Source organism: Micropterus salmoides, unplaced genomic scaffold (assembly GCF_014851395.1).
Source record: "Micropterus salmoides isolate LMB-PRFRI ecotype aquatic unplaced genomic scaffold, ASM1485139v1 Ms_hic_scaffold_11, whole genome shotgun sequence".
Classification (NCBI taxonomy): domain Eukaryota; kingdom Metazoa; phylum Chordata; class Actinopteri; order Centrarchiformes; family Centrarchidae; genus Micropterus; species Micropterus salmoides.
Genome location: NW_024040152.1, coordinates 12,574,112 through 12,596,718, shown reverse-complemented (window position 1 = coordinate 12,596,718; position 22,607 = coordinate 12,574,112). Strand labels below are relative to the sequence as shown.

At 39.0% G+C, this 22,607-nt stretch overlaps 2 protein-coding genes across 2 annotated transcripts; one reads left to right on the top strand and one right to left on the bottom strand.

Annotated features, from left to right (window-relative positions):
• Positions 1-8,672: 8,672 nt before the first annotated feature.
• Positions 8,673-10,233, bottom strand: LOC119897329 (apolipoprotein A-IV-like). The gene is made up of 4 exons (XM_038710950.1): positions 10,126-10,233; positions 9,967-10,018; positions 9,657-9,807; positions 8,673-9,535 (listed from the first exon to the last, which is right to left on the bottom strand). The coding sequence occupies exons 2-4, from the start codon at positions 10,004-10,006 to the stop codon at positions 8,959-8,961; spliced, it is 768 nt and encodes a 255-aa protein (XP_038566878.1). The 5' UTR covers positions 10,007-10,018; positions 10,126-10,233; the 3' UTR covers positions 8,673-8,958.
• Positions 10,234-12,446: 2,213 nt separating this feature from the next.
• Positions 12,447-21,087, top strand: LOC119898262 (apolipoprotein A-IV-like). Its single transcript, XM_038712450.1, has 9 exons — positions 12,447-12,556; positions 12,665-12,715; positions 12,897-13,047; positions 13,195-13,769; positions 18,175-18,250; positions 19,894-19,955; positions 20,052-20,205; positions 20,347-20,634; positions 20,742-21,087. The coding sequence occupies exons 2-9, from the start codon at positions 12,676-12,678 to the stop codon at positions 21,085-21,087; spliced, it is 1,692 nt and encodes a 563-aa protein (XP_038568378.1). The 5' UTR covers positions 12,447-12,556; positions 12,665-12,675.
• The last annotated feature ends 1,520 nt before the right edge of the window (positions 21,088-22,607 follow it).

Below are 22,607 nucleotides of genomic sequence, written 5' to 3'. Positions count from 1 at the left end.
CAATAAGTAGGAGGTTGCTACAGTATCTGTGCTCACGATTCCACAGTATTTCAGATCTTTCTTAATAGTGTAAAGTCCAAATTTCCATCAGAATAAATCCTCCGTTAATTAAGCAATTGGTATGGAAACTCATTAGAAAGTCAATGTACGTTTATTGTGAGAATAGCAGCAAGTACAACCATGAATAAAGTCATTCTGGATTTAGGGGGAGTGATAAAACTGCCCAGCTCACAGCAAGGACAATAAAGCCTTTCATCCTTTTACTGTGTCTTGGACTAAACTGAAATCATACTACAGAGATTATATGAAGAAGCATGAACATAGGTGTCATTTACACTGGGGACATGGACCCACTATATTTTAAAATGGCGGATTTTGTCCCTATGACTTTTTGAAAGCATTTGTTAAAAGGTTCTGAAAATACCTCGTGCCAAAAAATATCAACTAACAAATGAAAATGCTTTGAGAAAAGTTTATTTGCACAATAAGAAAACATGCAATGCATTTTAAATATAGAAGAAACAAATGTGCAATGTCCAAAAAAAGTAACTTAAGCTAAAAAAACAAACCGATGATTACTGCATTATATTCTGTTGTTTTTTTATATTTATGAATTGTCACCTACCAGCTGAGTTTCCCTTTATATAGATACAGATATTTCCACCAGAAATTGTAGCAGAAATTGTCTCCAGAATGCAGGAATTGAAGTGGAAGTGTAAAATGCTCCAATTTTCTGGGGGAGGACCCCCAAACTTATATATTTCAGCATTGCATATTTCTTCATAATAGTGTTAAAAATCCTCTCGTCTTGTTCTCGTGTATCCTCACGTCATGACACCTCTAATCTAAGCCCTTATGTCCCCACCACATTTCATTACAAAGTGACGCCCTTGAGCATGAACATTTCAAAGATACGTTATTACTGAAATGTAATAAAGCTACTCTACATTGCAATTTCATTTAGTAAGCTTTGGCTGTAAATTATGCAGTGTTTAAAGTCCTCTCAAATGTTTGAACAATTGCTGTCTTGGTTGTAATGCTGTCAAGATAAAAATCATGTTGTGACAATTCTTTGTCAAATAAATTGTCACATGTTAGTTTAGAATGTTAACCTTTTTAGCACTAAACACAAAGTACAGATGAGGCTAATGGAAATGTCATTAGCTTTGCAGGTATTTGAAGTATTGTATGAAATGTTTAAATGTTGACCTGGTGATGGAGAAAGGTCAGGGGATCGCCAAACTCAATTAGATTCACCCTTTGAGGACCACCGATGTCTGTACAAAATATCATGGCAATCCTATAGTGCAGCTTTGGTGGAAAAAATGTCTAATGTGGATAGATTTGGACACACACTGCTTTGATTGGTAAAAAGAAACAACTGATAAAGTCATCCTTTATACTACATACTTAAAAAACATTATATACAAAAATTATAAATTTATATACAGAAAAGAACAGGGTGAACAGGCTGTGGCGGGTGCTGTGTTTTAGTACCCTGTGCATAGACACCTCACTGATGCTCGTTAGATGGACACCAATCTACTGTACATGTCCACTTATTGAATATTTCATAAAGACTTGAATGCTTTGTCACATGGGTCTTTGTCATAGTCGTTTGGGTAGGAGGTTGTAAATTTGCTTGGAATATTTGGACATGGCAGAGAGCTTTTATGCTGCAGACTGGAGATATCTAGAAACAATGCATATTAATTTAAAGGGAATTTTAACAAGAAAATGAACATTATGCAAAATAAATATAACAAGAAATACACCCAGTACATACATTTTAATACATTGTGTGCTAAAAATAATATTTCCTTAATAATAAATCTGATTAGAGTAAGTGTTTAGTGTTTACAAATTGTAATATGTATTTGTGACTCATAGTCTGTGCATTTACAAAGACACTGACATCGATTTACCTTCATATATTAGCAGTAAATCAGTGTCAAAAATAATTTGGAAACATACAAAGCAATCTGCAAATGCACTGTTATTTGCAAACATAGATTTGACATTTTGCAGCTTTGCACAGAATTTGTACACGTCTCGAAACAGTGGTTTGATACAAGTTAAACTGTACTAATTGTAAAGAGTGCATCTGTAGATATTTTTTTATTCGTAAAACAGCGAAAAATTTTGAAAACAAATGTGAAATAATCTACAAATAGAATATGAGCCTCACCCACGACAAATCAACTTGCATTCATTCATATTCTGGTTTTCAAGTACAAGTCACAATTTGCTGTTTGTGAATCATGATGTGTTTATCTGTGTATTTTGAATCAATCTGCAGATCATATTTTATATTTCTGGATCATGAAGAGTTTGTTTGAAGATTTTCAATCTATTTGTAAATCACTTTTTGTCTTTGCAGATCATGAAGAGTTTGTGGATTTCAAATCTATTTGTAGATCATGTTTTGTGTTTAGAAATTGTAATAAGTATTTGTGACTCAGGGTCTGTGTCATTTACAATGGTATTGACATACAGTTCCTCACAGATAGATGCAGTCCACCTGTGATGTAGGTCATTAGATGTTTTCCATTGTTTCCCTGTCATATTATCTCATAGATGTTGAGTTGGTCTTCATCACTCCCACAGTGAAAATAGACAAACTGGAGGCACTGAACCTGTCTCGTTGGATCCGCTCTCCTGTTCAGCATTTTGACACCATCCCCCTCTTTTCCAGAAGCTGTGCTGCAGCGCATGAAGAAGCCTCCACCAACACACAATTAAATACTAAAGTGATCTTGCAATTGGTAAACATGTAGCAAACACATTTTTGTGCAGAAATGACAATGGAAACCAACACTGATGAAAAACTGAACGATATGGCACATCTGTGAAAAACTCGAAACCAGATGATGTGATAACAGCACAGCACTGTACAGTATTACAGTGAATCCATCACACTGCCTTGCTGTCCACAGGGACACAGACACATCCGTTAGGACAATGTATAACTGAACAGGGGATAATTGAGTTTGAGATTACAATTAAAGGATATAATACACAGCAGCTGTACCGTAAATGAGAAATTATTTGTTGAGGGGCCCATATCAAATATAGATAGATAGATAGATGGTTAATCCAAAATTGGACAAATGCCATCTTAACTTTAGCTGACAGAACAGGGTATGCGAATGAGTAGAAGGGAGGACGTTCATTTGCTCTGAACACTGACCAACACTGTAAACTACTAATTTACAAGTAGTAGTGGTGATATTTCGACTAGTCCCTTTTCAGGGGGTCAAGTCAGCCAGTCTGCTTCATCAGGTCTGTGTGGATGGGCCCTGCCTGCCTCAAAACTGTGAGAAGAGCACAGACAAAATGTGAAGTAAGTAAAACGATTCAAGCTTTGGGAGATCATGTGTTTATATTCATGCAGGACCATAACACTCATAGTAAGAAGCTGTTTTTAGCCTTTATACAATGTCATGCAATATGTTACCATGTGTTGTGTAAGCCAGAGAGCACAATCAGTTAGGGTTAGATGGTTCTGATCCCTTTAAGTGTGAACAAGATATAAACAGTCAACAAAAAATTAGCAGATTCAGTTTAATGTTTCTTTCCAAGTCAACATCAGTGCAATAAGTCAGCAGAATGAATGATTAACATGACTCTAAAATCTGTGTATTCTTTATAATGAAATAATTTCTTAAGGCTCATTGTAAAGCTGGGGTAGGCAATCGATTTCAGAAGCATTTTTGTATATATGTTGACGTTGTCTTTACATCACAAAAGATCATACACTCTGACTAAAATACTGTGGCTGATGCAGGTCTGTAATAAGCAAGGCCTACCTACTGGCTGTCTGCCCATGCACTCACTGAACATGAAAATGTGTTTTGGGGAAGTGGCTTTGGAGAGAGGCCTAGAGAGAGGGGATGTTTTTTTTCTTCGGTTAGATCCTTTCAAAATCTAGCTGTCTCTTGCTAATTCTCCAACGTTGCCTACCCTAGCTTTAATATTATATTTGGTACAAAGATGAAAGTAAATTACACTCAACAAAGAATTCTCTTATCATAGGAATGTACAGTTAAAAAAAGCATGAAAAAGTTTTCATCAATCTTAAAGTAGTAAAATTTATGTAACTAATATTCTCACTTTTCCAGTTCAGTAAGTAGGGTAATACAAAAAACGTTGACTAAATGAGGAAGAGACATAAGTTAACAACCCAGAGTAAAAACTTAATTATTGTTTAATCTATTTCCCTGCTTCCACGTATGACGTATTTGCAGACAACAATGAACAACAGAATTGTGCTAATTTGTCCGAACTGCAGTCCGACAACATATTTTCAACAAAAAGTGATTTTGAATGGTCACATGGTTAATGTTATTGTAAATAAACTCTAGTCGCGTGACTCGTTGAAATGGACAAGCAGGACAACTGGAACTCCACCTGCTCATTCGTTCTACACGTGCCTTCATGACGATACACTATTTTATTCACACGGCTGTGTCACAGTTTCACCGCTGGGTGGTAGTCTCGCTTCTTGTATTTGCTCAGGGAACACTGACGTTCAATTTGGGTTTAGTGATGTTGGTTACATTTATATTTATTCATTTAGCTGACGACTTACAATTTTCAGATGTCGCACACCTCTGGAGCAACTAGGGGAATTGAACCCGAGTCCCTCACACCAAAGGCATGTTTCTTATCCATTGCGCCATCATCACCAATACTCATACTGTTGGGTCATTTATTGTAATGTAAAATGTTTTATAAACTGATCATTTATATTTGGTATATACAATCTTAATCTGAAAAGTAATAAGATGTAGTGACTTACAAAATACAATATGTCCCTCTGAAATGTAGTGAAGTAGTATGAAATATGAAAGTAGCATGAAATGGAAGTAATCAAGTAAACTACAAGCACCTCAAAGTTGTATTTAAGAAAAATATTTGGTAACACTTTCTATGAAGGTCATCGCTATAATGACTTATGCATATATTTATAACACGATATAATGCGTCCATAACACATTATAACAAATTGTTATAATCACTTACAAACAAGCATTAGGCACTATAGCAAAGTTCATAACGTATTATGACCTTTCGATTTAATGTTTTATAACTAATAGTAATACCAGTTTATATCGTTGTGCGGCAAGAATCTCCGACCATGTTCCATAACACATTATAACCACCGACTCTGCCTCGTTATGAATACACTTTAGTCACAATTTAGAATTAGTGATATAAAATGCAATAATAGCCTATAGTAATGTTTAAAGTTATATAGCACGTCTTTGTTTGCTTTAATTAAAGTGTTAAAATGTCCATCCCTGTATAATATATTACAGGTGGACATAATACCATATGAACTAATTATAAGACCTTATAACATAATTGTTGTAACACATTTTTCGCAGGAATTTTCCTGTTTCGCAGACTGACAACGTAAAAGTACAACAGAGTAACCTTCCTCGTCCGCATCGCTTTACTCATTGATAATGTAGATGGCGGAACTGCGGAAGTGCAGCGCCCGGACAGTCGGGGGTGTGCACATAACAGAGACCCGTGATCTCTGTTACTGGTCTGAGACCAGTGTTGCCCCTGTATTCGACGCATTCCGCCGCTGCCGGACTTTTATATACGGTCTATGTGCCGGAAGAATGACCACGCTACTAAAATTTCACACACTCATCAATGTGACCGCGACACTATTGATTTTCACTGGCACACCGTGCAGCAATATACTCATCGCTGTTTTGGCTTCCTGTGTGTGCAAAGGCAGTGTGTGTGCAGAACGGGGACAACTGACGGTGAAAGTTAGCGGGGGAAAATATTTAATTTTCTTAGTAAGTTGTCAGTTTGGCAGAACATGTGCAGTGTAGGTCACAGTGTGTCCATTAAGTCTGTATCTTATCTGCCCTGTAAAGCACTTTGTTCTATTTTTTGGCTGCAATGTGACATTAGCTAAATTAGTAGCCTAATTATTCATTACTACCTAACTTGTCGAGGAATGAGAACATCGGGTTCGAGCTAAACTGGTGTCCAGTTCACATACAGTACATCCTGTTATTTAAACTATATTTTAGCTTTCAGATGAGTCTGACTGCTGATTGTTAAAGGAAAGACACTGGCCGGAAGGACACTAAGCAATTGAGGAGACGTTTCTTTTAGATTTTAATGTGCAAATGAAATGCTTAGTAATTATCCAGAAATCACATAGAAAAAAAAGATGCATCAAAATGGATCGCTGCCCTCTGATTCGTAATCAAATAGTCGTTCGGTGCCAAGAGATTCTCATCCCTACTGCCCAAACAGTATTCCCATTCAATTACTTTTAAATGTCCTTTAATACGTTTTGTGAAGTGGTTGTCTTTAACTGTCTTTATCTGTTAGGGCCTGTCCATAGGCTCGCCATTCCTCTGTGAAAACATCTGAGCCTCTTCTTACATGATGTTGGTGGGCAACAGGTCTCCTCTTGAGCGATCTCTCACTACCCAGAGAATGAGTTTCCTTGATGTAATTATGTTGTGTTTTTGTGCTAAACTGCAAAATGTTCAAAATCCATACAGATTGTTCATAAAGTGAAGAAACATAAATAAAAGTTGTTTTCCTTCGAAAAATGTGTGTCACTTTACAACAATTACGTGTTATAAGGTCTTATAATTAGTTCATATGGTATTATGTCCACCTGTAATATATTATACAGGGATGGACATTTTAACAATTTAATTAAAGCAAACAAAGACGTGCTATATAACTTTAAACATTACTATAGGCTATTATTGCATTTTATATCACTAATTCTAAATTGTGACTAAAGTGTATTCATAACGAGGCAGAGTCAGTGGTTATAATGTGTTATGGAACATGGTCGGAGATTCTTGCCGCACAACGATATAAACTGGTATTACTATTAGTTATAAAACATTAAATCGAAAGGTCATAATACGTTATGAACTTTGCTATAGTGCCTAATGCATGTGATTATAACAATTGTTATAATGTGTTATGGACGCATTATATCATGTTATAAATATATGCATAAGTCATTATAACAATGAACTTCATAGAAAGTGTTACCAAATATTTTAATTAATTTATATAGTATCTTTCCACCACTTCCTATAATTAAAGGAGAACCACTCCACCACTTGATGATATTATTGCAATAGTTTACTGCTTCAACCAGTACAGTAAGGCTGAGCAAACAACATAGCCTGAGAGCATTGACAATAAGGCATTGACATGGAACAGCTTGGCCATCTTCTCATCTCCACAGGCACTGATCTGCTTATCAAACCAGCAGCAATAGTCTGGTAACAACTTATCTACATCAAAACAACACTAAATCTGTTTGTTACTACAGTGATTAAGGCAAGATGTGTCTTGTACAAAGGAACTAGTGTGTGCCAAACAACTCCCTCCTCTCAGGGGTCTGTGTCTTCATTTTGAATGGGGCTGACATCAATCTAGCCTCCAGTATTAGAAAAGTGGACAATGGGATCAAGGCCTTAACGATGCCTTTTGGCTGTTTTGACTCATAATGCAGTATGAATAGTTCTTCTGGGTGCCCACACAAGTGCTAATCAGGTATAAAACAGGCTGGGGCCTGAAAGTGTGAGATCAGATTTGCATCTGTAGAGTCTCATGGAGCTTTGCAGCAGTTTGACTAGTTTGTGTCTCCCTGAACATAGCACTTCAAACTGCTGTGCATATGTAAAGGGCAGATTGACTTTTAGGGTATTACAATTAAGATAAAAAGTACAAACCCAGGCTATGTCCTTCAAGTGTATGAATCCCAGATACATTTGAATGAACTGCTGATATCTATAAAATAACTTATGCCGTTGCATCTCAGCTAGTGGGTTACTCACTACAACTTTATGAAGAATCAGTCAATAACAAAGGTTATTATCTTTTCTCTGTTAATACATTGGTCTTCTCAAAAAAGAGCTTTATTTGAGACATATCTCAAGAATGACCCATATACATATTTTTCATATCAGTTTTAGCAGTGTCTGTTTTGATGAAACCAGGAAACAAATATGCATTGTGTGTGTGTGTGTGCATGGGAGTGTGTGTGCAGTATTGTCTTTGGACTCTAACCCTCCACGTTGGATGCTGGCACTGTCAACAGGGGGAGGTTGAGGTTTTGTGTTGTATATTTACAACAATTAGTGGTTGCAAAATCTTAGTTTATTATGACAGAAAGAATTTCTTCAAAACAAATAAGTCATTTTAAATAGAATCAATAAATAAATCTATAAATGACTTGTCTAGGCATCACATTGGTCATGCACATTTCTCACAGCCATTTAGTGTAGAAACCAGGAAGGTGCCGTTTCACGGCAAGCGTCGACAAGTACAAGAATAAGAACAACAGTTTGCTTCTGGAAAAAGTAGGAAACAAAACTGTGACAGGAGCCAGGACATGTTAAGACACGGGAGATGAAGCGAAAATACTTGTTGCCCTTCTGGGATAAAAGCAGCACGTCCATGACCATAGTGGTCCCTTTGTATGTTTATATGTTTATGTAGTAAGCACTTTGTCATTGCTGTGTACCTTCAAGATGGCATGTGAATATTTTGTATGCTGTAAAATAGGCTATGCTGTAGAAATAGATGTTTCTTGTGAAATTATTTCTTGTGATTAGATTTCTTGTAGATTTATGCTTCAAAGAATACAACCATTGGTCAAATTCATATTTTTCAGATTCATATATTTATTTTGATAACTTACAGAAATTACAAAAAAGCTACAGTTTCCAACTTCACAACACACAATAAAAGTATATACATGTTTGACAAGTGCAGTGGTTTGCTTTGCAATATTTGCACCTTGCAATAAATATAATGTTGTGGGTATACACCCAGTTTGGTTTACAGTACAATTCAGATGTTTAAATTATTATATTTCACGCTTCAAACAGAGGTAGACCAAACAGGGTTGACATATTGACTGATGGTGCAGGTGTGGATGTTGACTTAGATGGCGCTGACAAAAGATTGGTACAGGGACATGAGCTGGGCCTGGAGGTCCTGGGCGTAGGGGTCCAGCTTTTCCCTCAGGTCCTCAGCGTAGGGGGCCACCATTGATTTCACCAGATTGGCTCTCTGACTTAGCTCAACCTGGACTTTGTCGGTCATGGGGGCCACGCTATTCTGGAAGTCCTGCAGGTGCTGGTCCACCTTCTGCTTCAGGTCATCAGTGTAGGGCCCCAGCTGAGCCTGCAGATCCTTCACACTCTGCTCCAGGTTGGTCTTCAGCTCCTCGCTCTTCTGCAGCAGGGTGGTCCTCAGGGCCTCAGAGTCCAGGGTGTCTGCGTAGGGGGCCAGCTCCTGTTTGAGCTGCTCCACTCTCTGCTGGATCTGGGCCTTCATGTCCTCGGTGTAGGGCTCCAGTTTGTCCCTGACAGTGCTGAGCTCCTGGGTCACACGCTCTCTCAGCACGTCAGCCTCTGTGGTGACTTTGGTGATCAGGTCCTGGGCTGCAGGGGGAAGCTGCTCCTGGAGGGTGACTGCATACTTGCTGGCCAAGTCGGCACTCTCTGTTAGACGGGCACTAGAAGACAGACAAAGTAATGATTAGACCATCAGAGTTGTGTGTATGAATACCATCACCATGTGACACATGCCCCTAATATTGACCAAGTTACCAAGGTCCTGTGTGTCACACAACTTACTTTACATCCTGTCCAAACTGTGATTTCCTGATCATCTGGAGGGTGTCGTCAGCTGTCTGGGTGGCTTTGGCAATGTAGTCCCAGAAAGCATCAGTCAGCACTTCCAGCTGTGGCTTGGGTGCATCAGCATAAAAGAGATTGGCATGACAGCCTGTTGGATGCACACAAAAACAGCTTGAGAACAGTGCAGATTTTCAGACAACCAGTTCATTTTGATTGCTCTTAGTTTCTGAAACATTTTTGCATGTTGTAGCCTCTACTAAGCTATATAGAAATAACACAAGTGAAAAACAAAAAGCTTGCAACTTACCAGACAGCACTGCAACGGCTAGTACCACGAACACCTTCATGACTGCGTCAAGCTGAAAAACAATTATGATCTAGTTTACTTTCAAGCTGCGTTTTTAATGTCAGAACATTTATATTTAGCTCCTAATGTTTTGTTTATGAAATGCAGTGTAATTCTCACCTGCTTTTGGCTTGTGTATCGCTGAGTGTTTGGCGTATGTGTAAGTGTGTCAGACTGGTGCTTCCATGTATATATACTGAAGCCAGGGGACAGTTGTAGTCATAAGCCCAAAGTCCAGGAGTCCCTGCCATGTTGTCATAATGGTTCTCTTCCTGTTTCTGCTGATTCTATTGGCTACTCTCACATGACAGTTTGGGTTATAATGCAGACAATCTTTACAGTATACTAAGGTTATGGGGCTTATAGGAATGTCCTAACAATAAAACATATCTTACTTCAAACTAAATATGGCAGCAGTTCTCCTCTGATATATCCCTAAAAGGTATTTAAGATATAGTAATTAACTGTCCACATAGTGTAGTGCTAACAGCCTGTTGATAACTCCAGATAACCTTGGTATTCTAACACTTGTGGACTTTGTATTAGAGTCAAGCAACATGATTGTTTTTTTTATTGAAAAGGGCTCAGTATCCAGCAGGTATGATTTGTTTCAGACGATAATATTCATACTGGAACTCATGCTCTGATCTGTAACCAAGCAAATATTGACAAACATATTTAATTTGCATCTCATATATATAAGGCACTCTTTTTTATTGTAGCTTTGTGAGATTTTGTTATTGATGCTTTGTAATTTATTATCTGTTTTTTCAGTTTGCTGCTAAAACCACACTTCCACAACGATTCTTGTTGAGGCTAATTTGTTGCTAATGCTGAATTCACACAATCTTGGCAGAATAGGAAGAAAATCTCTCATTTTACGGACTTGGGAGTGTCGTCACATTATTCCGTTGTTTTCCCCCACTGCTAGCCTTTTAGTCATATCATTTGAAATAGTCTAAATTTGCTACATTTACATATTTGGACCGTTAACAAGTGGAACCAGACAAACTTTGTTTTGCTCCTTTTAAATTAGAGGAGAAAATTGTGTTAGTGTCAATGTTGGATATTATTTAAATGTAACTGCCAATGATGGTGGCTTTGCTGCCATTTTGCCAATGGGCTGTTGACACTTCACCAGGTGGGAGATATTGTCACTGTCAAGTTGGAGTCTGCTTGTAATAACAGTTTAAACAATATGACATGAACCCAGCATAATACAATGTTATCAATAATTTATTATTGAGTAGCTGTCATATATTTTATTTCCTTTTACTCTTCTGGACTCCATGTGTAGCAGATTCCTTGTCAACACCTTTGGTCTGACTATTGTTTATGGTAACCCATCTTTTCTTTCTGATTTATAATCGCTATAATTTAATTTGTTGCCCAATACTGTTTGCTTCTAGAAACATAAGCAAAGGCCAGGCTCTGTCTTAAACCTTTACTGAGTGAATAGTGAGGTCAACAGAGTAGCCAAAATATTTTAAGTCATGGTAATGTCAATATTCAGCACTTTTTAGGTGTTTCATGTCAGCATTAAATCAAATAGTGGTCTTCTGAAAACTGCTTTAATGTTCAAACTGTAAGTAGGTTGGCATAAATTTGCCAAACTATTTCTGATAATGCAATTTTTTAATACCAAAAGAAGAAGGACATAAGAACATATCAAATTGTTCTTCCATGCACTTAGATGTCTTCAAGGACTCTCAGGGCAAAATAGTCTAAATCTTTTCAATACAATGTTCTAGTTTCAAGTCTGTGTACATACTTTCCTTCTGTAAGAGGAAAAGGTTATCACAACTGGCAGAAAAATAAATGAAACTGAAATGCTACTCTTTAAAAGTGAACTATGGTAACTCCGATGTGAAACAGCAGCTGCTTTGTCCTACAGAAGCTGACAGTGCTGCTAACCCTTGTCCAGAGTGACACACAGTCGTTGAACATTGGCATGACTCTTAGACCATGAGTTGGTGTGATGTGAGCTTGAAAAAATTCAAGCTAATAGAGACAATTAAACACCCACTGTATATCTAATCAAAGCTGGACATCAATGAAATTAAGAGGTTTTGTCTGTTTTGGCAGAGAGTTATCTGGGGCTCAGTGATTACAGAAAGGCTTGTGAGGACAGAGTTCATTTACGGTTAAAACTTTTTGTCACTCTCTAACACAGATGAATCATATATACATTTATGCATTTATGTAATAATATCTAGCAAGGCCATCAATGAATGCAAACTGTAATTAGTATCTGGTAAATTATTACTCACCTTATAATTAAATTGATATATGGATATATATGAAAAGAAATGGGTCATGAACTCAGCGGGTTTGTGCATTGGTGTAACAGTATTGCCTTGTACGTGTGTGCTGCATGGATTCTCTGGCACACAACGTCAGTGATGATAACAGGGTGAGGCAAGGTGACAGCAAGGCACTAGCACCTGGACTTTGGGATCATAATTTTCTGGTTTGCTATTTAAGCTGCAGAACCTCACCAGCTGAACACAAGCGCTGCCAAGTGGACTTGCAGATACACTTGCAAACTCAGGTAAGAGGACAAAGGGCTGGCTCAGTCTAGCAGCTGAGCTTTCCATATCAAAAAAATACTTCTTGGCGAATATGCTGTGCTAAACAGCTTGTATCTCCTTGTTTTAAGGTCGAACAGCCATGAAGGTCATTGTTGTGCTCGTCCTAGCTGTTTTCAGCGGTGAGTTTGATGGCAAAAAATCCTTTCATCATTTTTGGAGCATGAAAAAGTATACTGGTATGCTCAAGATAAAGTATAGCAAGCCTTGCTAGGGGGTAAATTTGCACTAGTATAAATGTCTTAATATCTCAAATCAGACTGTCATGCATGGCTGAAAATTGTTCCTGTGTCTATTCAACAGGCTGTCATGCCAATCTCTTCTACGCTGATGCACCCAAGCCACAGCTGGAAGTGCTGACTGATGCATTCTGGGACTATGTTTCCAAAGCCACCCAGACAGCTGATGAGACGGTTCAGATGATCAGGAAATCTCAGTTTGGACAGGACGTCAGGTGGGTCAGACAATACCATTGTGACCACTAGTGACACACAAATAATGTGGAGGAAAAAATCGATAGTGGTAACTGACATGCAATTCCTCCTAACTAGAATATGAAATAAAGACAAAACTTTATTTCATTGTTCACTCTCTTGTGTAGTGCTCGTCTGACTGAGAGCGCAGACGTGGCCAGCAAGTATGCAGTCACCCTCCAGGAGCAGCTTCCCCTTGCAGCCCAGGACCTGATCACCAAAGTCACCACAGAGGCTGACGTGCTGAGAGAGCGTTTGAACCAGGATCTCAGCACTGTCAAGGACAAACTGGAGCCCTACACCGAGGACATGAAGGCCCAGATCCAGCAGAGAGTGGAACAGCTCAAACAGGAGCTGGCCACCTACGCAGACACCCTGGACGCTGAGGCCCTGAGGACCACCCTGCTGCAGAAGAGCGAGGAGCTGAAGACCAACCTGGATCAGAGTGTGATGGATCTGCAGGCTCAGCTGGGGCCCTACACTGATGACCTGAAGCAGAAGGTGGACCAGCACCTGCAGGACTTCAAGGAGCGTATGGTGCCTGTGACTGAGAAGGTTCAGAGTGAGCTGTCCCAGAGAGCCCAGCAGGTGAAAGAACTGGCCACCCCCTACGTTGATGAGCTGAGGGAAAAGCTGGACCCCTACGCCCAGGACCTCCAGACTCGTCTCACCTCGCTCTTCGAGTCCTTTGTCAAAGCCAAATAAGCCAACCTCCACCTCATGCTAACCTCTCTCATCAACAAGTTCATGTTAATAACAGTATGACAACACAAGCTCACCAGTTTTGAAAGCTGAGGATGTCTTTAGATACAGTATATTTAAAGTATTAAAAAAAAAAAATTATTAAGTGTTGGTCTGTGACCACGCACTGTGTTCTTTTTCTATATTATGGCAATAAAGTAAAAGCAAAACATAAACTTGGGAGTCTGTTTTTCTTTTGAGTGCTGGTAAGGTTTGAGGATGCCAAATGTTTTTCTTGCACACTTAGAGATTACAGTATATTGTTTATTTTTTTAATTAAATGAAAACTAAATAAATAAATAAATAAAAGTGAAAACAATAATTACACACATCATTACCTAAATGTGGTAATAGTCTTTAGCGTGGTTACTCACGCCTACATAATTAAATGGTTTAATCATTTAAATTAGCTGTTCAATAAATCATAATTTTATAAATCATAAGCACTTCACAAATGTCCCATAAATAAAAACATAAAAGCACTGGTTTTCTTTTTGGACTTGAATGGATGCAACAAGAATCTTTGAAAAGAATTAGTGCCACCTGGTGAACATATGAAGTCACTTCATCGTAATTATTCATGTACCACCATACTGACAAGCCATTTTCAATGCATGCGTTAAAGTTATGAGAGTTATGAGAAAGCAAGAAACTTTTTATATTAGTGGCACACAAAAAAGTGGAGAATAAAGCAGTTGTTGTTTGTTCTGTTTCTGGTTGCAAAATCCCACCCCATCTCCTCCACGCCCCCGTACGATTCAGTTGTGGGTCTTGGATAGGGCATGTTCAGGTTTGTCTCTGCAGGTCTGGAAGCGCATCCCGTTTCCACCTTGTTTTTTAGTTTTCCCTTGTGCCTCCATGCCTGATGCCAGATCGCTCCCACGCTACCTTACCCAGTGGCAAACAACATTCCTCTGTTCTGCCCCCAGCTGTCACAGACTATGCTTACCATTAACCCTCCATGCACACACAGCTCTGATTTCTTATTATGTCTGATCATGTGAAGGTTTTTGGTTATATTTTTAATCTCCATGTTTTAAATGAAGTAGTTGTAATACCGTTTCCAATTTATTTATATGAATGCTTACTGCGTTTCGCTGGATTAAAGACCCATCTTCTCCCCTTTTCTTTTACTTTTCTTGTTCTACTCTATCACAATTTTTTAATGATTAGAGTTTGCGCTTTTGTACCTACATTTAGAAAACATGGTTGATGGGTTATGAACACAGTTATAGGCTATTTATCAAAGTAAATTAATAACAATGTATAAAAAGTTACCTTATCTTCATAGATCCTGAAAAGCAAAAACAAAATATTATTTTTACTTAATATTTTACACTGTTTAGACAAGAGATAATGGACCGAAAACAAACTATGAGCTACACTGATTTACATGTATTTACTGTAAATTATGTATAACTACTTGTGAAGACAAGACAGATGAAAATGTTTAGTGAATAATGCATGGTAAAGAATGTGTTTCATGTTGATGGACTTGGATCAAAGCTCACACTGGACTGCACCTCGCAGTGTGCATCTCAAAGTAAGAAATTCATGTCTTTAATTGTTGGAGCAGAGTGGCAAAATTGGCAAGATCGTGACTTTTAAAGGGCTTTTACATGTTTTGATGTTACAAACTGTCATAATCAACCTAAGACTGCATCTGATTCAGTGAAGTTTCATCTCATTTTTTCACCTGCAAGGGAAATACATTAAAGGAAAATTTCAACACGTAATTTTTAATTTTAGACAGAGCCAGGCTAGTGTTTTGCCCCTGCTTTCAGTGTTTGTGCTAAGCTAATTGACTCCTGGCTGCAGCTTCATTTTAACATTCAGGCATGAGATTGGTATTGGTATCTTACTATCTAAGAAGTCTCCTGGATGAGAGACGAAACGTTTTCGAATATTTTTAACCAAGTCCATTTGCATTTGATTTTAATTTTCCTTGGACTTACTATCTAACTCTTGGCAAGAAAGTGAATCTGCATTGTTCCTAAAATGTCAAGCTAATCCTTTAATGAGACGCCATTTACACTGATTTAAAATAATTCTTGGCCAAATAAAAGATGTGTTACCAAAAAGACACATGTTGCCAACCAACCAAGTTTGTGCACAGTGTGAACCTTAGTAGCCATAAGGCTTTTGTACTTTAGCCCAAAAGGATAACAACAGAATCAGCTTGCATCTCACCCTGAGAGTCACACAGCGACTGACAGAAGGCAGTGATCTGACTTAAGGTTACTTTTGTTGATGGACACACAGTAGATGCAGCATGCATCAAACCTGTGACTCATTCATTACAGAGTGACGGTGCTTTAAACTCTACTTAGACATTTGGCTCTGCCGGCACTTGTCACCATCAGCTGATAGCACTCTGACTCAGAACCAGATGATGGTATATTATTGCAAGAAAAAAAAACTCAGTTGACTTTTAACCCACAGGCGTTAACTGCAGTAACCTTGCTGACTCGTCTAAAGAAACATTTGCCTGTTTGGAGGGGTGAGATCGTCCAGACCTAACCGAAAACCATAATTCTTCAAACCAGCTTCCAGAGAACAACATCATCAGGCTGGGGTTACTTTTGTTCACACCATCTAAAAATGCACTCTCACACACCCTCCCCTGATGAAAATTGGACGTTGCCTTTATTATTGAGAAACAAAAGGAGAAGCAGCTGTAATTTAGATGACCGTGTCAGATATTTTACTGTATTACCTCACGGTTCTTCTTAATTCTTTCTGTTTCGCTTCTCCGTTTGTCCCTTTATGCTGGTGTCTCAGCAAAGGAAGGCACAACATTGTGGGTTTGAGTGGTCTGGCCTGTGACTTGTGTTGTTACACGTGTGTGTAGTTTGGTCTCTCTGGTCCATAAATTCTGCATAATACAAAATATGTAGCCTGTAATCTCCATAATGGAAATCCATCAACATTTTTCTAGAAATGTGAAAAAAGACGGAAAAAGAACATCCTTATGTGTAAACACAAATAAATCACTGTGTGACAATGTTCTATGCAGAATGATGGGATTAAATTATTGTCCTTGATTTGTTTGTGTGTTTGAACTGGAGCGTATCTAGCTGAACATAAAGTCTTCTGCGACACACCTCCAGCAGTGACACACACTACTCACTACTGTCGTATAATACCGAGGTGAAAGGTCTTTTGGTTTAAACAGAAAAGTGACACCAAGATACTGAGATATTGCTTTCATTTCGTTGTTGATTAATTGCCAACTTAACAGAGAAAAGACCATGTGCGGTAGACACAGTCTTCCAATCACTTACCACACAGTTGACCTCTTTGGCTTATCACACGCCAATGTTATCATGTTCTCACACCTGATCAGACCAACCCATTTAAACTTTGTTCCTGTGTAAAGTTTGGTTTCTGTGACAAATGACAGAACAGAGAAATCTGTTCAGTTGACAACAAAGAGACCAAGTCCTAAAGGGTAAAGGTCATTACACATGGTCAGTGATGGAATCAGAGTTTTGTTTTATCGTAACTAATGCTACCAAAAACAAACACCCATGTCATCGCTAGTGGGGTATGGCTTAATTATTTATATGTGACTTGTAAAATGAGGGTGTTAAAATAAACATGTTGTAAGCTCTCTTACCACCTTACCAAATTTCAAAACAACTGTGGTAGTATTGTTCCTACTTTCAATATAGGTAGGCTACTAACAAGAGGCCTAAGCTGTTGTCTGTCTAATGCTGGTAAAATACTCTACATTTACAGAGAGGTGTCTCCATGTAACAGCATGATGAGCCCCTGTTTTGCAATAAAACACCAGCTTTTATACAACATGATGCCTACAAACTTCAACACAGGATGAAATTAAATCACCAAAGTTTAAGTAGTGGGGTGCATTATTAAGTTAAATTCACAGGTTTTTTTTATTATGCTTAAAAAATAGCTTTTACTCAGGATTTGGGATTTAATTCCCAGTTGTTGGGATTGGTATCATTTGTGGTTCAGTGGTGAAGCTTTTATTGATAATAGGGAAGTATGTGTATGATTCACTGCTAGTGCAATGATCTTTTAAAACCTAAATCATAATAGGAACAGAATGGAGAGGGCAAGTATGTATCTGTGTGTGATGTGGGCGGTGGTCCAACATAAATATGAACCAGGGCTTGTGATAAGTAAGCTGTTGTATACTGTTTTCTTTCTGCATCAAAATTTCCCCTTTCCCATGCCAATTTCGAAATCCTGTAAATTTCTTGGAAATAACTGTCCTGAAAACCTTCAAAATAAAACCAGATATTATTCCAGCTTTGTTCTGCTATGCTTTCTTTTTTTACATGTAATAAAATAGTCTATGTTCTCTGTTTTGTATTACCTGTAATCCTTCTTTTGTACAGTGGGCTTGCTGCACCTGAGTGTCCCCAAGCCTGAGCATGCCCGTCCTGTAATGCTGACACCTTATTTACACAACAGGCATGTACTGGTAATTTATAGTTCTATGGGGTGCAGCAGTACAGTGCAGCAAGTACAGGAAATAGAAAATGAAATTTGGTGTGCATACAGAAAGTCACTCGTGGTATATTCACCATTTGGATTATTAGAGCCGGATTGCCAAGCAAAAATGCCATATGTGTTGGAGGCTATGTGGCTGTAGGGGTCAATGGGGTGGGGGTGGGGGGTCAGCACTGGCAGACCATGTAGATTCAAATGTGTGAAAGGCTAATTTACATCCTGGCGCCATGAGGATTTATATTCAAATACGACCACTTGATGATAAAGATCAGAGAAAAATCTGCAAAGTTGTGGCCAGTTAACACCAAACCTGCAATAATCAGCAGTGGAAGAATGATTACCTGAGTAAATGTAACAATACCACCACATAAAAAGTAAAGTTAAAGTACAGTAAAAGCACGAAATTAGCAGCAAAATAAACCCAAGTATCAAAAGCACCAATTTCTCTTGTTAAATTACAATTATTATTACACACTGTCGAGATGTTGCATAATATATTGTTGTATAGGCATAGAAGTACATGCTAACTAACTAAACTAACTAAACTGCTAACTCAGCCATCTGAGAAATGTAGTGGAATACAAGCAGTGCTAGAATGTAATTAAGTACAATTACTCAAGTACAAACTTTATATTTCTTTATACTTTCTCTTTCTTTATAACTCACTACATTTCAGAGGGAAACATGTGCTTTATACTCCACTATCTTTATTTGCCAGCCATAGCTATGAGTTCACAGATGCAGGTTTTACAAATAAAACATGAAAACAACTTAGAAAAATAATAGAAAATAATTTAGTATATAGGGTTAAGCCCTATATAATGTTGGGTAGTAGGTCTAATTAACAGTAACCTAGAAATCTTCGTCTCTACCAGCTTTTACTTGTAATTGAATGGTTTACATTGTAATAGGGCAACTTTTACTGAAAGAAAATATCTGATTTCCCACTATTTCTATTATATAGCCTACTATTTCAGTATAAGAATAAAGAAGCATACACCCAAAAACTCAAATGTGGGAACAATATGCAAACAGAATAAACATATACATATTTTTCACTGAAGGTGAAACGTTCAGCATGTTATTCTTGTGAAAGGCAGATTGCGCAATCACTCGCTCACACAATGCAAACCTGCGAGAACTTCGGACGCGGTGTCCCCACGTTGCGTGGAGGGATCCGTTCAGACAAATATCCCCATCACCATCATGTGAACGCGGGCGCGCGAGCAATTACTCCCTCTCCTCCCCCGCGACACGCGCAGCAGCACTCTCCCGGGACTGTATAAAAGCCCTCAGTCACCGCTCGGGGAGCACGGAGGAAGCTCAACCCCAGGTGAGTGAAAGGACCGCGCAGGCGTGCCTCCTTATTTAATACCAGCATACAGAAACTACTTACTGCTTATTCCATCTGTATTCAATTTTATCTACTTTGAATGCTCAGTTATTGGCTGTGACTGTAGCCTATGTAGGCTATTCACATTTATGAGTTTCGTCTTAAAAACGTTCCTAGTCTCTAAAATACCTAAAATCTCGTGTGAAATTTTGCTAGATATGTTTGCATTATATTGTGGATTGCTTACTCTTTCCCCCCTTTAATTTGACAGGTATCTGTCTCTACCAACAATGAAGGCTGTAGCTCTGATCCTTGCTCTGGCAGTCATCACTGGTAAGTTCACTGCTGGTCTAGGATTTACCAACATCATTTTTTATTGGGTTTAATGTTTTTATATTTATCCAAGCTTTCCACATGTGCCCATAATAGGCTGCAATGCTCGTGCTGTGCGTCAGGCTGATGCCACCCCAGCCCGCTGGGAGGACACTGTGGATCGTTTCTGGCAGTATATCTCTGAACTGAACCAAAAAGCCGATGGGGTCGTGCAGGACATCAAGGCCTCACAGCTCAGCAGGGAGCTAGAGTAAGTGAACTTCAGAAACTAGTCCACTCATAGTTTCCCTAGTTCCAGTACTTACATCTTTCTAACCTCTCATCCTTGCACTATGCTTTCAATTCAAATTTGTCCTCATATCTGACCATGACCCTGTTCTTCTGCTTTTAGCACACTGATCACTGACACCATGGCAGAGCTGGCAACGTACAGAGATGACATCCAGACCAAGCTGAGCCCCTACACTGAGAGCTCCACTGGCCAGCTCACTCAGGACCTGCAGCTTCTGGCCAACAAACTCCAGCAGGATATGCTGGATGCCAAGGAGCGCAGCACTCAGTATGTGGGTGAGCTCAAGACCATGGTGGAGCAGAATGCCGATGATGTCCACAGCCGCATCAATGCCTACACCCACAAGCTGAAGAAGCGCCTGAACAAGGACACAGAGGAAATTCGCAAGTAAGTGGGGTGGAGGCTTTCACACATGAATTACTTTCTTACTAGACACTTACCAGACTCTCTTTGTTACAGTGAAACCTAAATGTCTCTTTCTTCTTCACCCCAAGCACTGTGGCCACCTACCTTGGTGAGCTCCAATCCCGCACCTCCCAGAACCTGGACACTGTGAAGGACCATGTTGAGCCCTATGTCCAACAGGCCAGCGACTCCGCCACCAAGAAGCTGAGTGACATCTCCTCCATCCTGAAGACACAGGCTGAGGGCTTGGGCCAGCAGCTGGAGACTCAGGCCGAGGGCCTCAAGACCCAGTTGGAGTCCACCGCCCAGGACCTGCGCACCTCCCTGGAAGGCAAGATTGACGAGCTGACCGAGATTTTCTCCCCCTATGCCGCCCAGTTCCGTGAGCAGGTTGAGAACATCATGGACAAGGTTAAGGAGACTGCCACCGCATAAAGAAAGACTCAGGTTTTTTTTTTTAAGGGTTTTAGATGGTTAGTGGTCCACTGTTTATAGCAGGAGGGATGTGTAAACCACTGATTTCTTAATACCCTGGCAAAGGGGCGAGTTGAGTTACAGATGATATCACTTGGGTACTCTATTGTTCAGGGTAAGGGGGTTGATGAAATGTAGACGGGAAGATGGGGTGTGTTTTTTTTTTACAGCAATAAGCAGATAAATGTCTGTTTGGGTTCTTCCTTCTCTTATTGACTCCCTTGATCACTGAACATAAGCACCCTAGTTGATAACAGCAGGAGACAATTATTTGTAATATGCTTAGCTTTTCTACATTTATAGAACTGTTCTAGCTGCCCCCAACCTCCCTGAGTTTTTGTCTTGAGTTTCCTACATTGTTTGGTCATAAATATAACTGCTGAGTTTGGTTGGGGATTCCAGCCCGTATCATCCCTAAATGCACCAAACACAAGTGTCTTTCATTTCAATAAATGCACTGATTTTTTCTAGAGGTGACAGTGAACCACCAAGTGCACTTCTGTATTGTCTGCATTTCTTGTTGTTGTGCTTCACACATAAATGGAATGTAAAATTACTTGATGCAGTTATGACAATCAGTGAGTAAAGTGTAATGCTGCCTGTCTGTTCTTCGGTCTGACCATAGAGTGTCCCTTGTGTGATATGCCCACCATGCTGCTCACTGTTAGTGCACTGCCTGTGGCTGCAGTGTGCTGAACAGTGCTGAGTGAATAAACAACCTATAAAAAATTCTCTGTTTCCACTGGTTTGCTTTTCTGATCAAACATTATAAGGTAATCTATTATTTAAGATGAGCCTCAGTTACGCTAGCAAGTGGAAACTTCACAAAGCTATTTGTGATCCCCACTGTACTTTTAGTCTCTATAGCAGTTTGAATATAATGTTGAAAACATCTAAAATATTCTAGAAGAATGACTCTCACCAAATGTACTGAGAGTTTCATCCCACAACATCTAATATACTTAAAACTTCTAATATATTTAAAGCTCCCTAGTGCTTCAACCCTGAAAAGTCACCCATCATGTTTACATGCTTACATTTAGCAGTTATTACATAAGGCTTCAGGGGCTAATTATATAAAGGCCCCTCTGAACACTTTCTCAACACCTCCCTGCCACAGTCACATTCCTTCTTTGCTGAATTGTGTCTTAAATTGACCGTCCCTCTGAGGTAATTAACTGAACTAATAGTTTGAAAAAAAGTTATTCTTTGCTTCTTTTCTCTGTGCATGTACTCCACCCCAATCCTCTTATTTCTCCCATTTGCTCTCCTCATAGCCACTCACACAACTCTTGGCCTACTGTTATTCTAGTCCAGACTTGTTAAGATCTGTTCCCAGATTTCTTTCCCTTGATCCCAGTGGGTGTTTGGGAACATGCTGTGCCCCTGATTGAATTCTCTTTATGGAAACACCCTACCTTTTCTACCTTTATTTTGGCTCAGATCATATTTGAAGGCATTTATCAGTGCATCTACATTCA